Source organism: Poecilia reticulata, linkage group LG22 (assembly GCF_000633615.1).
Source record: "Poecilia reticulata strain Guanapo linkage group LG22, Guppy_female_1.0+MT, whole genome shotgun sequence".
Lineage (NCBI taxonomy): Eukaryota > Metazoa > Chordata > Actinopteri > Cyprinodontiformes > Poeciliidae > Poecilia > Poecilia reticulata.
This window is the reverse complement of record NC_024352.1, coordinates 9,087,309-9,101,954: the sequence shown is the minus strand read 5'-3', so window position 1 is coordinate 9,101,954 and position 14,646 is coordinate 9,087,309. Positions and strand designations below refer to the sequence as shown.

At 41.2% G+C, this 14,646-nt stretch overlaps 1 protein-coding gene across 2 annotated transcripts; it reads left to right on the top strand.

Annotated features, from left to right (window-relative positions):
* The first annotated feature begins 194 nt into the window (after positions 1-194).
* shprh (SNF2 histone linker PHD RING helicase) lies at positions 195-14,570 on the top strand. 2 transcript variants are annotated; one of them, XM_008399076.2, is made up of 30 exons: positions 195-354; positions 1,068-1,682; positions 2,763-2,892; positions 2,991-3,209; positions 3,398-3,476; positions 4,248-4,398; positions 4,489-4,588; positions 4,684-4,943; positions 5,035-5,676; positions 6,383-6,634; positions 6,706-6,784; positions 6,864-7,027; positions 7,109-7,365; positions 7,506-7,627; positions 7,806-7,894; positions 8,075-8,167; positions 8,270-8,377; positions 8,816-8,958; positions 9,036-9,209; positions 10,103-10,165; positions 10,247-10,472; positions 10,641-10,778; positions 11,702-11,803; positions 11,905-11,976; positions 12,708-12,896; positions 12,970-13,062; positions 13,156-13,242; positions 13,328-13,506; positions 13,967-14,047; positions 14,131-14,570. In XM_008399076.2, the coding sequence occupies exons 2-30, from the start codon at positions 1,077-1,079 to the stop codon at positions 14,225-14,227; spliced, it is 4,995 nt and encodes a 1,664-aa protein (XP_008397298.1). In that variant the 5' UTR covers positions 195-354; positions 1,068-1,076; the 3' UTR covers positions 14,228-14,570. The 2 variants fall into 2 exon arrangements, with proteins under 2 accessions (XP_008397298.1, XP_008397297.1); XM_008399075.2 differs by having other exon boundaries at positions 195-380.
* Positions 14,571-14,646: the final 76 nt, after the last annotated feature.

Genomic DNA, 14,646 nt, shown 5'->3' with positions numbered 1-14,646 from the left:
TTTTATTATTTATTTTCAGTATGGCTTCAACGCATTACGATGATGTTAAACTCTGGAAATTCTACGTCTTCAGACGGCAACAAAACAAAATAATAATAATAATAATAATAATAATAATACTTAACTTAAATTGATCAGAAAAGACATTGTGAGGGGTTTTAATTACCAAAAACTATGCTTCCACCCCCTCCGACGTCACTTCCTGTATTTAAAAATGGCGGACATGAACGTCGCTGTGGATAATTGATCTGTGTTTATGCTGCTTTTTCTGCTCGTTAATGAGGAGCTTCTTCATCATGAAGCGACTTTTGTTACAGTCGTAGTCAGCGGAGCACCTTGGGGAAGGCTAAGAAAGTACATGTTTTTAATATAATTTGCTGGTATGTCAAACGATAAATCTACAACGTTAGGCGAAAGTGGTCTCTGTACCGTTGTTTATATTACCAGCAAGACTTCCGTATTTCAAATCCTGAAACAGTGCCCTGTGCAGGTGGATAAACAAACTAGTTGCTGGTTAGCAGTAGGGTTTACCCTAAAATTAGAAGCGGTGTTAATTTACGTCTGTGTTTCACCTGATGTAATATAGCCAATATAGGTTTTGTAATGATACAAATGCTCTTAACTGACAGGTTAAAGTAGTAAAATGACGAGAGCATCATAGTTAAAAGTGTTGCTAATAACCCTTTAAAAAGCTTCTACTAGACGCAGCATAATACAAAAGTTGCACATGCATAAAGCATAAGAGACATTGTTGTGCAACGTCTTTTAATCATGATACTCAGTTAAAAGAAATGTAAAATATGAAGAAACATTATTTACAGAGTAAGGCTCAATTCCAGCTTGGATCTCTCACTTTCTAGCTCTAGATATTTAATTCAGGTAATATGAGGCACTATTTTACTATTTTATTCTAATTTTATGTATGTCCCTTATTATACCCATAAAAAACAAATGTTTGTATTGCCCCATAAAGACATTTTATCTTGCTTTGTTTAGTTATGTGGCTCCTATTTTTGATGTGGTACAGGGTAATAAGTAATTCCTTATTAATTTTGATCTCTGTTAAGGTTTTTATAATGAGCAGTCGAAGGAAGAGGGCCCCTCCTGTGAGGGTGGATGAAGAATCGAAGAGGAGGCTGGAATGGAACATGCTGGAGGACAGGAAGAACGAAGCCGTCCAGGAAGCCGTCCAGGAAGACGACCAGACTCCGTCCTCCTCTTCCTGTCTTTCAGTTGACCTTACCGCCTGCAGATCTTTTCTCTCTGCCGTAGAAGACATCACAGAGGAGGACGCATGCGCTCTTTCGGTTCAGCTTTCAGATGAACTTCCCAGCACGTCCTCGGACAGCAGCAGCGCCGCCTCCGCCTCTCTGGCTCTCTCTGTGGTGCCGGCTTTAAAGCTGGGCCACGTCTGGAAGGCTCTTATCGGGGAGTTCAGCATCAGGCCAGCTTGGCTGCCGTCTGACTACGAGCACAGATCTTTTCTGGCGTACCGGACAGGCAAGCAGCTCTACCTCAGTTACAGCAGCTGTGATGAGAGCCCGGGACCACAGTGGAGCCCTGAGGAGGACGGCTGTGCCGTGGAGTGCAGCCTCGGCAGGATCCCATTCGAGGACCTCGACTGGCTGCAGAAGAGGAGGGTGGTGCAACTCTGCCACCAGACCAAGGAGCAGGAAGTGAAGGTGCAAGTTAGGAGATCGCTTAAACTTTTCCACATTTTGTCACGTTACAACAGCAAACTTTGTTTGGATTACATTTGACAGACCAACACAAACTGGAGCATAACTTGCTCTCTGTAACTTACTGCAACAGACTTATGTGCATGAGTAATTAATCAATTAATTGCATGATAAACTAAAATAAGCTTCATAATCTCTATGCTGATGATTAATATTTTTTTTGACAGGCAGTTTTTTTCACAGAGACTTCATAATCCATCTTATTTACGGTTTGGGATGGGTGTGCTTTTTATGTCCATGTTATTTATTGATTTTGGTTGTTGTGTTTTGTTTTGCATATTTAAATATCTTCAAGTTCCAGTGTTAAATGTTCTTTACAAAATTAAATTGCGCTATTTTTCCATTATCTATACATTACTGGAAAATGGTCTCAAAACAGTATTATGATTTATCACGATAATTACTGGGACAATTTATCGTCCTGAAAAACGTGTTATTGTGACAGGCCTACTTATTGTAACGTAATGATACTATAGCACAGGATTTGTGGTTGTAATATTAGGAAGACATACTTTTGCAATTAACTACAGGCATATTCACAAAATTAGGCTACACACACCGATGAGGCTCGTCTGTCAGATTAAGCATATTTTTTAAAATAACAACCTTTAAGCAATTACTAAGCATGCATTTCATTAATCCCATATTTCTGCTTTGAATATGTTTTTTTTTAATGGTTTGATGTCATATTCTAGTCTTAAATTTTGAGTTTCTATGAGCTGTAAGCAGAAAATCATCATAATTAACAGAAATGGGGGCTTGAAAACATCTGTCTGTGTGAAATTTATTTGTATAATGTGATCTGAATTTAGTTACTGAAATAAAATAAAAAAACAGCCTAATTTTTTATTTATTGAACATTACTGTATGGGTTTATAGTCCGTACACAGTAATGTAAATAATCCGGTATAATTAGTGATTAATTACAGATTTGTTTTCCGGATGATTTAGAGCTAATTTAAGATATAATAATATTGTTTTGCTCATGCTACATGAAAGCTGAGTGTTGTCTTTGTGTGACAGTTGGGAATTTACCTGCTGGAAACTGGGCTGGGGAAGCCAGAGTTCCTCAGCGAGGGAAACGCTCGGCCGAAGAAAGCGACTCAGATAATGCAGAAGCTGATGGAGTATTTCTACGATTTCATCATTCCTGGTGCGCGTTTGGGCCCAGTTTGTAACATTAGCCACTAAATGAACCCTGTGCTCCTTCAGAGCTGTCTCTTAACCGTTTCTTCTTTCATTTTGATGCAGAAGTCGTAGAGAACGAGGAGGAGGAATGCGACACTGATCTGGAGAGGCAGAACGTGGAGGAACTCTACGACTACGTGAGGCACCAGCACCAGGAGGAGAACCAGGATGCAACATACGATGTCCAGCACAAGGTTCTGATTCCCGTCCTCAGGCCCTACCAGAGCCAGGCCGTCAACTGGATGCTGAAGAGAGAGAAATATAACATTAGTGCACCTAAAGGTACATATGATGATGATGATGATAGTGAAAGATATGCATGTCCATTTCAGGGAAACCTGGGAATTCAAGTGATTACTTGAGACTATATCAAAGGTGAAAAAGACGTTTTCAGTGTTCGTAGAAAAACCAGAGATTATGCGAGCTTTATATATTGAAGATTGCAATGTATTTTCTGCTTTTGTTTATAGAACACTCCCTGCATTTCCTGTGGCGAGAGGTTGTGACTTTATGTGGCAAGAAGTTGTTCTATAATCCCTTTACCGGCTGGTAAGAAGAACCACTTTTTCTGAAACACGTGTAATCAAAAATAAGAACAGTAACAAATCTATTTATATTCCTCGTCTTAGGTTGTATTTTAGTGCTTTCTCTTTGAACATGTTTTTTGTCATAGTGCTACAGCTGTTACTTTATTAGGAAAAACAAGCCAGCAGACAATGAAACTCTGCTGAAGTTGTGCTGCCATTTTTTTCTCCCCCTAATTAAACTCACACTGCAGCCTTAACCAGTAAAACTGGAGACTTTCCTTGGAAATAAAGTAAAGTGCATGCACTGGTTTTTGGATAAATGTAACACCACCCACCAGTAGGTGGTTCTATAGCTCAACACAAATGTTATGGTTTGGATATTATATGGTGCTAAAGGAGGGTTTTACTCCTCGATGAAGCCATCTGGGTTTCACTTTCAAATCTGCTCACACAAAATAAAAATAAAACAACATCCAATGCATAAAATCATTGAATGGTCCTGCATGTGATGTGCAAAACCTTATGTCCCCCAAAAAGATTTTTGTCACGTCTTTGCAAGAAAATTTCAAAATGTTTTAAGCCTGACTCGTCCAGAAATGTGCATATCTTACTTAGAAACAAAGCCGAATACCATAGGTAGGACAATTTTTGAAAAATAAACAAGATGCGCGTTTTTACAGCTCCTACTTAACAGCCAGATTTTAAAGATATTGCATTAGTGCCTGAAGTTTTATCTGTTTTTTTCCATCCTGAAGCATATGTTTAGTTTTATCTCCGTTTCCTGTTATTTTAGCTTAATTCGAGAATTCCCGCTGGCCGGAATCGAGTGGCCCGGTGGGATTCTGGCCGATGAGATGGGCCTCGGGAAAACGGTGGAAGTTTTGGCACTTATTCTCTTCCATACTCGTCAGAATCTGGAGCAGGAGGCCCTCACGTTGCCTGTGGTGTGAACTTCTTGCTCAGTATTATCTTTTTGAACGAGACATTTGAAAACTGCAACATTTTTATAGCTCGTTACCTTCTGCTCACTGCAGGGAAAATCTGTGAATTACTTTGTTCCTCCTCGTCCGATAGAAGTGAAAACTACACGCTGCAAGCCTGAAGCCCAGCTGAAAATAAAAACTTCCCACCCAGGTGCGACACCCTCATCTGTCTCTTGACACATCTGTATGTTCAAAGTTGATCTTGCATTTTTTTAAAAAGTGTTTTTTTGGGGGGGGTTTCTATAGCTGTGCGCGTGATGTTGCTAAATGCAATAAAGGAGATGCGGACCGGCAAAGGAGCCTCTGTCAACGCTGTGTTCACCTACATCCGGGCCACTTACGGCTATGACCTCCTGAAGAACCGCAATCACATCAAGAAGACGCTCGCGAAGCTGATAAACGAAGGATTTGTCGACCGCGTAAAGGGCCGGGGTCTGGCGGGTTCTTTCAAGTTGGGGAAGAACTACAAAGAAACAAAGAAAATCTTGTCTGCAGCATCCAAGTTGGTAAGAATCCGCAACTGCCGTGTCAAAATTTGATGCCGTGATTTATCGGTCACTTTGATTTCTCTCCTTGATCAACGTTTGTCTTTGTTAGATCTTCAGACCAGCGGAGAGCATGCCAAGGAAGACGTTTCAGAGGCGAGCGAAGGAGAAGGCCGAGGCGGCTCTCCAGAACTCCCTCTCAGACAGTCAGAGAGATCTGAGCCATGCATCGGACCGGCGTGACACAGAAGGAAAAGAACAAAAGCAATGGGAGGGAAAAGCAAACAAGAAAGCCTATCTGGAAGACAGTGCGACGTCGACGGGTTCTGCCGCGGTATCTTTACGGCTTTCTCTGGGTAAACTTGAGTCAAACACACAGGAGATTCCCAGAGCAGACAGAGGAGAAGAAGCCTCTGGGATGGATTCACAGGATGAGACGGAAACTCCCACCAGAGCGTCCGTAGTCCCGTTCAACACCACAGATTACCGCTTTGAGTGTATCTGTGGAGAGCTGGGCATTATTGACTACAAGCCGCGTGTGCAGTGTATGAACTGTCAGCTGTGGCAGCACGCAGAATGTGTGAACTATAAGGAGGAGAGCCTCACAACCACGCCCTTCTACTGCCCTCACTGCCTGGTGGCTATGAAACCAGTATCCACTGGTGCCACGCTCATCATTTCGCCCAGCTCCATCTGCCACCAGTGGGTGGAGGAGATCAACCGCCACATCAGATCCTCCTCTCTGCGCGTGCTGGTGAGCGATATTTATTTAGTTTTTTTTTAAATCCGGCCAAATAGTTCTGCAATCAATTAGCTTATCAATTAATTGGCGATTAATAGATTAATTGTAACTTATTTTGATGATTAATTGAATAATCGGATAAAAATACTGGCACATTCTACAGAGTTTTCATTTAGTTACTTAAGCCTTTTCTATACAATATTAGAAATACATTAAAAGATGCAAAGAAACGTTCAATAAATTTTTTAAATTAAGAAATTAAACATTTTCTTATGCCTAAAATGCAGTAACAAAGCATTTCTTTAGTAAATTTGAACCTGGTGAAGCTAAAACTACGACACCTGAGAAGTTTTAGGTAAAACAAAGGCGTTTTTTTGACTTAAATACAAAATGGATATATATTTTGTACAATTTTGACTAATCACTGATATATATATTATATATATATTTTTTTTTTTTTTTTTTAATTCAGCAAATGACAGTTTTTGAGTCTGTATACTCCAGTTAATGATTAATCGATTATTAAATTAGATTCATCACAATTAATCGTTTCAGCTCTCTTTAGTTTTAAAGTCTTCTGTCTTTCTGTAGGAAATAGTTGTCATTCTATCTTATTAAACTCCACCTTACATCTGTTTTCTCACATTTTAGTTTTTTTTTTTTTTTTACAGTTCCTGTTCTCCTCTAAAGTAGCTCCGTGTGTGTGTCCGTCTCTCAGGTGTATCAGGGCGTGAAGAAACACGGGTTCATCCAGCCTCGGATGCTCGCTGAGCAGGATGTGGTCATCACCACCTACGACGTTCTTCGCTCTGAGCTCAACTACGTCGACATCCCCCACAGCAACAGCAAGGACGGCCGACGCTTCCGCAACCAGAAGCGCTACATGGCGGTCCCCAGCCCTCTGGTGGCCGTGGAGTGGTGGCGCATCTGTCTGGATGAGGCCCAGATGGTCGAGTGTCCCACTGCCAAGGTGAGTCGAGGTCACGCTCTTGTTATTCATAATTGTGTTCAATTTATGTGTGCTACTTTTCTGGCCGCCAGGCTGCAGAAATGGCTCTGCGTCTTGCCTCCATCAACCGTTGGTGCGTCAGTGGCACTCCCGTCCAACGAGGCCTCGAAGGTAAAGTTGTCGATGGAAAACCGTCGACCTGAGTCCGTTGAATCTCTCCGCTCCCCACTGAACTCGTTGTGTTTTGTAGATCTGTACGGCCTGACGCTTTTTCTCGGAGTGGATCCATACTGGGTGAAATACTGGTGGGACCAGCTGCTTTATCGCCCCTATCGCCGCGGAAACACAGAACCTCTGTACAATGTGATTGCTCAGATATTGTGGCGGTCGGCTAAAAAGGACGTCATCGATCAGGTAGGGTTTTTAAGAGCCCCGCGCCAACTTTTCAGACAATTTCACCTTAACTAAATGCATTATTTATTCTTCCCTCTTCAGATTCAGATTCCCCCTCAGACAGAGGAGGTGCACTGGCTTCACTTTTCTCCTGTTGAGGGCCATTTCTACCATCGCCAGCACGAGGTCTGCTCCCAGGACGCTCTGGTCAAACTCAGGAAAATCTCCGACTGGAGCCTGAAACTGGGCAGCCTGGACCGCCGCACCGTCAACACCATTCTGTACCCGCTGCTGAGGCTGCGCCAGGCCTGCTGCCACCCGCAGGCCGTGAGGGGGGAGTTCCTGCCTCTGCAGAAAAGGTTTTCTTATAGCACCCGCTAATTACTAACCCTTCTAGACTAGGCAGAGTAAACCAGGAAGCTAATAGGACACATTTGTGTTTATTTCAAACTCACCAAGTCTGCGTAGGCGAGATTTAAGCGCTTTTCTCTTCTTTCAGCACCATGACAATGGAGGAGCTCCTCAAGTCCTTGCAGAAGAAATGTCGAGTGGAGTGTGAAGAAGCTCACAGACAGCTGGTGTGCGCACTCAACGGCTTGGCTGGAATTCACATCATCCGAGGTATAAAACACCCGCCCGCTTTGCTCCCGTTTCCCATGGGAAGAAGTTCAAAACAAAACACGATCTCATCTTTGTTGCGTTTTGTACGGATATGTGAGATTATTCCTATAGTCTCATCTCATTACCTCAAATTGCAGCAAGAGTCGCTCAGGACAACTGCTTCTTTTGTCACCTGCAGGCGAGTTTGTGGAGGCCGCCGAGATGTATAGAGAAGTTCTGCGCTCATCAGAGGAGCACAAAGGCCGGCTGAAAACTGATTCATTACAGGTGTGTGGGATCATTGTTGATTATTTATCTCCTTCCTCAACACTACATTGACTTTTGTGGTTGTAGGGTGGCAAACGTGAAAAAATTCAAGGGGTTTTAAATGTCAGAAGTCGTGCCCTTCTCCGGTTTTGTCCAAATATAAGAATTTAATATTATTCTTTCACCATTAATGCAAACCAGCGACTTCATGCCACTCACAACCTAATGGAGCTGCTCAATGCAAAGCATCGTGGGATTCCTCCAACACTCAGAGATGACCGACTCGGTGAAGAGGTACGCAGCGCAGATTTGTTAGTAGTGTAGTGTTTTAGATATAAACGTCGTTGGAGGTCTTTTCCAAATTTGTTTGCTTTTAAAATATTTGTTCGTCTGCAGGCTGAGCAGCTGCGGCAGCATTACATGACCAAATACGACTCGGAGGTGGCCGACGCTCATCAGGCTCTGCAGCCGGTTCTGCAGAACATCAAAGAGCTGAAGCGCAAAGTGAGAAATGGCACATATACTTTCAAAAACATTCAAACATTTGTTGTTGCTGTCAGATTTATTATTTTTACACTCCAGGAATAGATGAACTTTTCAATAATTATCTGAACAAGACGAGCGGTTACAACAGAAATATTTATTATTGTTTCATTGCTTTTTCTGTTATTTGTATTTTCTTCTCTTTCTAGTTTTTGAACATGACAAATAAACTGCAAACTGCAACGTCAGTAGAGACAAAATGATAAATATAAAATGAAAGAAAATTTACTCAAAATTAGTCCTGAGATTTTGGGCAGATATGTTCCATTGCTTTCACGTGGTTGTTAATCAAGAATCCAATAGTGTAATTAAAATAATTACCTCACTATTTTTTGAGATAATTTGAAAAACTTAGTCAGATAAGCTTCCCATCAGACAGATTGACTTTTTAATGTCCAGGTGAACTTGAACTCCCCCTGGTGGTTGGAAGTCGTCCAGCTGTCAACCAGCTGTTCCACCGATGAAGATCTGGTGTCTCGTGTGAAGAATGAGCTAACTTCCAGCTACAAGCAGCAGGCCAACAAACTCTCCATGGCAGACAAGTAAAACGCCTCTACTTAGCTGCCACCGTTAGCATTCATGCTAATAATACTCTAAAAACATGCTGGGTTCCCTGCAGGTTCCGTGACGCTTGTGGTCTGCAGTTCATTCTCACCACACAAATGCAAGATCTAATGAAGTCACAAAAGACTGTCCGAGACGCAGTGAAGAGTCTTGAGGGCCCGGCTTCTAAGGAAGTTATTGAAGAGGCCACCATTTGCCACCTTAGGCCAATGCGACTGCCACTCAATAAGTAAGTTACCAATACCAGTACTCAGGGTCATCATCACATTATGCATGATACTCTACAATATGTAGTTGTACATGCATATGTAGTTGTACATATGCATGTTGTTTTTGAAAGCTCTTAAAGCTTTCAAAAACAACATGCATTTTACATATTTGTTAAAACTGTGACTGTGTCATGACAGCAGAGCACGAGACGGATAAAATGTGGAAACATTTTTTATCTCCTCCATGTGGTTCTACTGCCAGTTTGAGAAATACACGCTTGGCCAGAAACAACCAATCAGAGCCAGGAGGAGAGTCAGTTATGCTTTGATACGTGCTGCTCACACCTTCCACCCTTCCACTCTGCTGGCCTACAACTAGCTCCCGTCACAGCTAGYTCCTCTCAAAATGCTAAGGCTAGTTAGCATGGCCACTGATGACGGCGGATATGCGATTTTGTTTAAGAATGTGCCATTAGCACATTTAGCACCATGTACACGAGCATGATKKRCTGCTCACACCTTCCACCCTTCCACTCTGCTGGCCTACAACTAGCTCCCGTCACAGCTAGBTCCTCTCAAAATGCTAAGGCTAGTTAGCATGGCCACTGATGACGGCGGATATGCGATTTTGTTTAAGAATGTGCCATTAGCACATTTAGCACCATGTACACGAGCATGATTGACAGTGCAAAGGCCCTCCTCCTGGCTCTAATTGGTTGTTTTTGACTGAGCTGTGTATTTCTGCAGATGGCAGTGGGACCACATGGGAGCTTGTTATATATAGTTTTTGTTTTTTACACATCATCTGCCTCATCTTATACTGTCAGGACATAGTGACAGTTTTAACAAATATAAAAAAAAAAACCATTGTTTAAAAGTCATGAATTATAACTCATCTCTTTTTATATCACAGCTGTGTGTTTTGTAAAGCCGACGAGCTTTTCACTGATTATGAATCCAAGTTGTTTGCTCACACGTAAGTAAGCAGGCGCCTTGAGTTTTTGAACTCGTATTGAAATTGAACACCCGAAGTGATAGAAACAACATCCGTCGTCAGGGTGAAAGGCCAGACTGCCATCTTCGAAGAGATGATCGAGGACGAGGAAGGCCTGGTGGACGACCGCCTCCCCACCACCAGTCGTGGTCTGTGGGCGGCGAGCGAGACGGAGCGCACTCTGAAAGCCATCCTGTCGTTTGCCAAAGCTAAGCGCATGGACCCGGAGCTGGTGGAGGAGGGCAACACGTTCATGGAGCTGTTTGAGAACTGGAAGAAGGAGTATAAGGTAAGTGGGCTTCCCTTATATTTTGGAATTGAAGAGGAAAGTTTCCTGTCTGCTTTAGGAAAAATGTCTAATTACAAAAGGTCAAAGAGATTTTTTTATTTGTCTGTAACTTGTTACACGGTTGTACTTATGCAAGTTAAAAAGAAGATTCATTTGGTGTTATTCCAGGTGTTGCATGAGTACTGGATGGTGCTGCGCAATCATGTGTCGGCCATTGACGAGTTGGGCATGGCGACTGAACGGCTGCGGGTTCGTCTGCCTGACGAGCCGAAGCCCAAACTGCTGCACATTATAGAACCACATGAAGTAAGTAAACAGAGGGATACAATCTGTAACTAATCAGATGTTTAAACCCGTCTTATTAAAGTAGGACTGTACTATGTGACTGACAAACATATCACGATATAATAGTTTCATATCTGTCAATATCGATAATTATTGATTAGTTTTTTGTTTTAAATATTTGGAATGCTGACAATCCAGTGCCATGACCTTTCCTGCTTTATCCACAGTTTTTACTCTGTCGTTATTTTATTTTTAAGCAGTTATAACGAATTTTGCTGTATGATAAATTGTCTCAGAAGTTATTGCAATAAACAGTAATGTTGTTTTACACAATTTTAAGTTATATAATTGTATGTATGTATGTATGTATGTATGTATGTATGTATGTATGTATGTATGTATGTATGTATGTATGTATGTATGTATTTTTATTTAATTAGGAAAAAAAACTAATTGAGCTAAAAAAATTCTTGAGGCACGAAGGCGAAACCTGAAACTGCTGCTGCGCATGTTACTCCACAGGTTGGAGTAACAACACAGGTTGGTTACCTAGTAACCTTGAGTAACAGTCAAGGTTGCTAGGTAACCAAAAAGCGAGTGAGTTAGTTGATGCAACTCACCTTGATTAGCTAGTCTTGAGAGATTGAGCGGATAAAGTCTTTTCTCTGCCTACATCACCCAGAATTCTGCGCGGTTCTGAATTCAGTGAAATTATTGACTATTCCATCAGACATAATATCTATTGATATTGATGTGTTATTGATTTATTGTCGACCTGAGCGGAGATTTATTGTCCAGCCCTACATTAAAAGGTGAAGTACATTTATCTAGTTTCGATTCTTGTGCTCGCTGACTTTAATTACGAAACATTTTCACTGATAGTCTGTCGCTTTTGTTGCTTTTCTATCTTTTTTGCCCTCTGGTCTCCATGGTTTCGCCGTCAGGTGGAGCAGAACAGGGTGAAGCTCCTGAACGACCAAGCTGTGGCCAAGTCTCAACTCCAAAAGAAGCTTGGACAGTTTCTGTATCTCACCAATCTGGAAAAGGTAAGTTTATAATTGTTTGCAGCATTTCGTTGTGTCTTTTGGAGTAATTATGAAACATTTAATGTAGTCTGACTCCATGTTGCATGAATTTTGTATCCAAGTCACAGGACAAGTCAACTGGAGGGCTGAACCCAGAGCCATGCCCCATCTGTGCTCGTCCTCTGGGGCAGGAGGTGAGTGTTTTATATTAAATATATTAAAAGAATGAAAGAACAAGGCTAAACTTTTAAGCAATATTCCCATAAATATCAACTTAAAACAATTTTGTTTTTGGATGCTTATTGATAAGCTTGTCAAAATATATGCAATAGATCATGATAAATTTGAATGATAAATTAAAATGAGTTCAATAATTTCCATTTGTACGAGTTAGCGTTTTTCTCTTTTCTTACCAAAAATTACCAGAAATTGGACCAAAGTCTTCAGTCTGGTGCTTTGGTCTCAACCGGCCCTAGATTCATTTACAGAGACTTCCTGATTCATTTTATTTGCCGTTTCTTTTCTTTATTTTGAATATTTAAAATGTCTTGCATTTCCCGTGTTAAATGTTCATGAGGATTTAAAGTTTATTGATTTTTGACTATGTCTGGCATTATCATTATATCACATAATGATAATGCCATATTACCATCACATATTACCATTATATCACATGAAGATGGTCTCAAAACAACACTATTATCATTTATCGCAATAACTTCTGGGACAATTTATTGTCCAGTAAAATGTGTGTGACAGGCCTACTAATTGCTTTTGAATTTTTTATAACATATCACATTTGACATTTAATCAAATTTACCATAATGTCACTGCTATTATGCTGTTCTCTGGGAGCAGCCCTGATTGAGGTAAAAAATAACCTCAATCAGGTTGCAAACTGTGAACTGTTATTTCCTCCTTATAGTGGGCCGTGTTGACTTGCGGCCACTGCTTCTGTAACGAGTGCATTGCCATCATCGTGGAGCAGTACAGCGTGGGCTCAAGGCGGAGAGCCATCAAGTGTGCCATTTGCAGACAGACCACTTCCCACACAGAAATCTCCTACGTGTTCACTACCCAGTCATCCAGCCACGACCAGGACATACCAGTCAAGGTTGATCGACAATTACATTTTAAACATGTCAAGTTTTGGACTTTTTGTTAACAGCTGTAATTGTTTTGTGCAGGGGAGCCACTCTACCAAAGTGGAGGCAGTTGTGAGAACACTAAAGCAGATCCAGATGAACAATCCCGGAGCCAAATGTCTCGTCTTTTCAATGGTAAATGAAGCGTTTCTGTTGCGAAGGACTGTGGTTTGTCACGATATTGAGCTTGGATGTGATCTGGATTGTTTCCTCGTGTCTTGCGGACAGTGGCAGAGTGTCCTGGACATCATCGCCAAGGCCTTGTTGGACAATAACCTTGAGTTTTCACAAATCAATGGAATTCATAAGTTCCAGGTTTGGCTTAAACATTTCACAGAAATCATGGCAAACCATCTATATCACTGATATCACTGATTTTTTTTTTCTTGTGTGTTTTCAGGAGAATCTTAGTTCTTTCAAATACGATGAAAAGATCAATATTCTCCTCCTCCCACTCCACACTGGCTCCAATGGGCTGAATATCATCGAAGCAACACACGTGTTGCTGGTAGAACCAATCCTCAACCCAGCTCACGAACTCCAGGCTATAGGGAGGGTGCACCGGATTGGCCAAACAAAGTAAGCGACAGGAAGCTGCACGTCAAGAAAGAAATCTAACTTAAGTTCCCTCAAGTAAAGGTGTAATGAGGGGCAATGTTTCCCATTTTCAAAACTTTCTTATACAGGCTCAAATTATCACTTTATGACACAATCTTACATCAAGCACACATACAGAACTTTTCATTGGTGTCTTTTGCATATTTACCTTTAAGCTTTTATTTTAACATTCACAGTATGCTGCAAAAATATGCTTCCCCTTTAAATCGTTTTACAATCTGTGTTGCTACGACCACAAACGTCAGTGTATTTTATAAGGATTTTTATCTGATGTATCAGACAAAGTAGTACATCATTGTGGACGACTTTGGCTGAATTAAATGTTTATTCTCTCTTTGACCATTTTGACCCACATGGAAGTTTGTGGTTGGCACATGACAAAATGTGGGAAAATGTAACATTGGTGTTCTCTGTCCAACAGGCCGACATTTGTACACAGATTCCTGATCAAATCCACTATTGAGGAGCGAATGCAAGCGATGCTAAAGACGGCAGAAAAGAGGTGGTTTTAGCTTCTAAACATCATCATTGATATATATACTATTAATTTAAATACTAACAGAAAGTGTTTTGCTTCAACTGTAGTCACACCAGCACAGCCATGAAGCATTCGGAGGCTGCTGTTCTGACGGTGGCTGACCTGGCCGATCTGTTTACAGACGACACCGAACATCTGGAGTGAATCCGAACTGACTCTGTACCCAGTGGCGATGGAAGTACTAGGATTTTGCACATTCCTTTTTATATACATATGTATGCAACTTACAAAATGCATTTTCAAGAATATATTGTTGGTTTTTTTTTAAGCAAATCACTGGCAACAAGCAACGTATTTAAAGCCACATTTTAATGTAAGTCAGTTCTCGTTCTAACAGACTCAGCCGTTTATATTCACTCTCGGTCGTAACGTTTGACTAGACTGTACAGCATCATGCGCTACTCTGAATCTCACTGTACAGCCACAATAAAACCTCATTCAGGTGAAGCTTCCACAGGCGGTAAATAAAAGTGTGTCAGTGAAACAATGTTGGCTTTTTATTTATTTAATTAATGAACGAATTAAACAGGAAACCACTGAATCCACTCGTCTTTACGCCTACA

What these genes read in the sequence shown, in the direction of transcription:
- shprh (XM_008399076.2), top strand. Translation starts at nt 1,077, where the DNA reads ATGAGCAGTCGAAGGAAGAGGGCCCCTCCTGTGAGGGTGGATGAAGAA. An exon ending in TCGAGTGTCCCACTGCCAAG is followed by an intron (nt 6,635 to 6,705) that starts GTGAGTCGAGGT and finishes TCTGGCCGCCAG; the next exon opens with GCTGCAGAAATGGCTCTGCG. An exon ending in ACTGGAAGAAGGAGTATAAG is followed by an intron (nt 10,473 to 10,640) that starts GTAAGTGGGCTT and finishes GTGTTATTCCAG; the next exon opens with GTGTTGCATGAGTACTGGAT.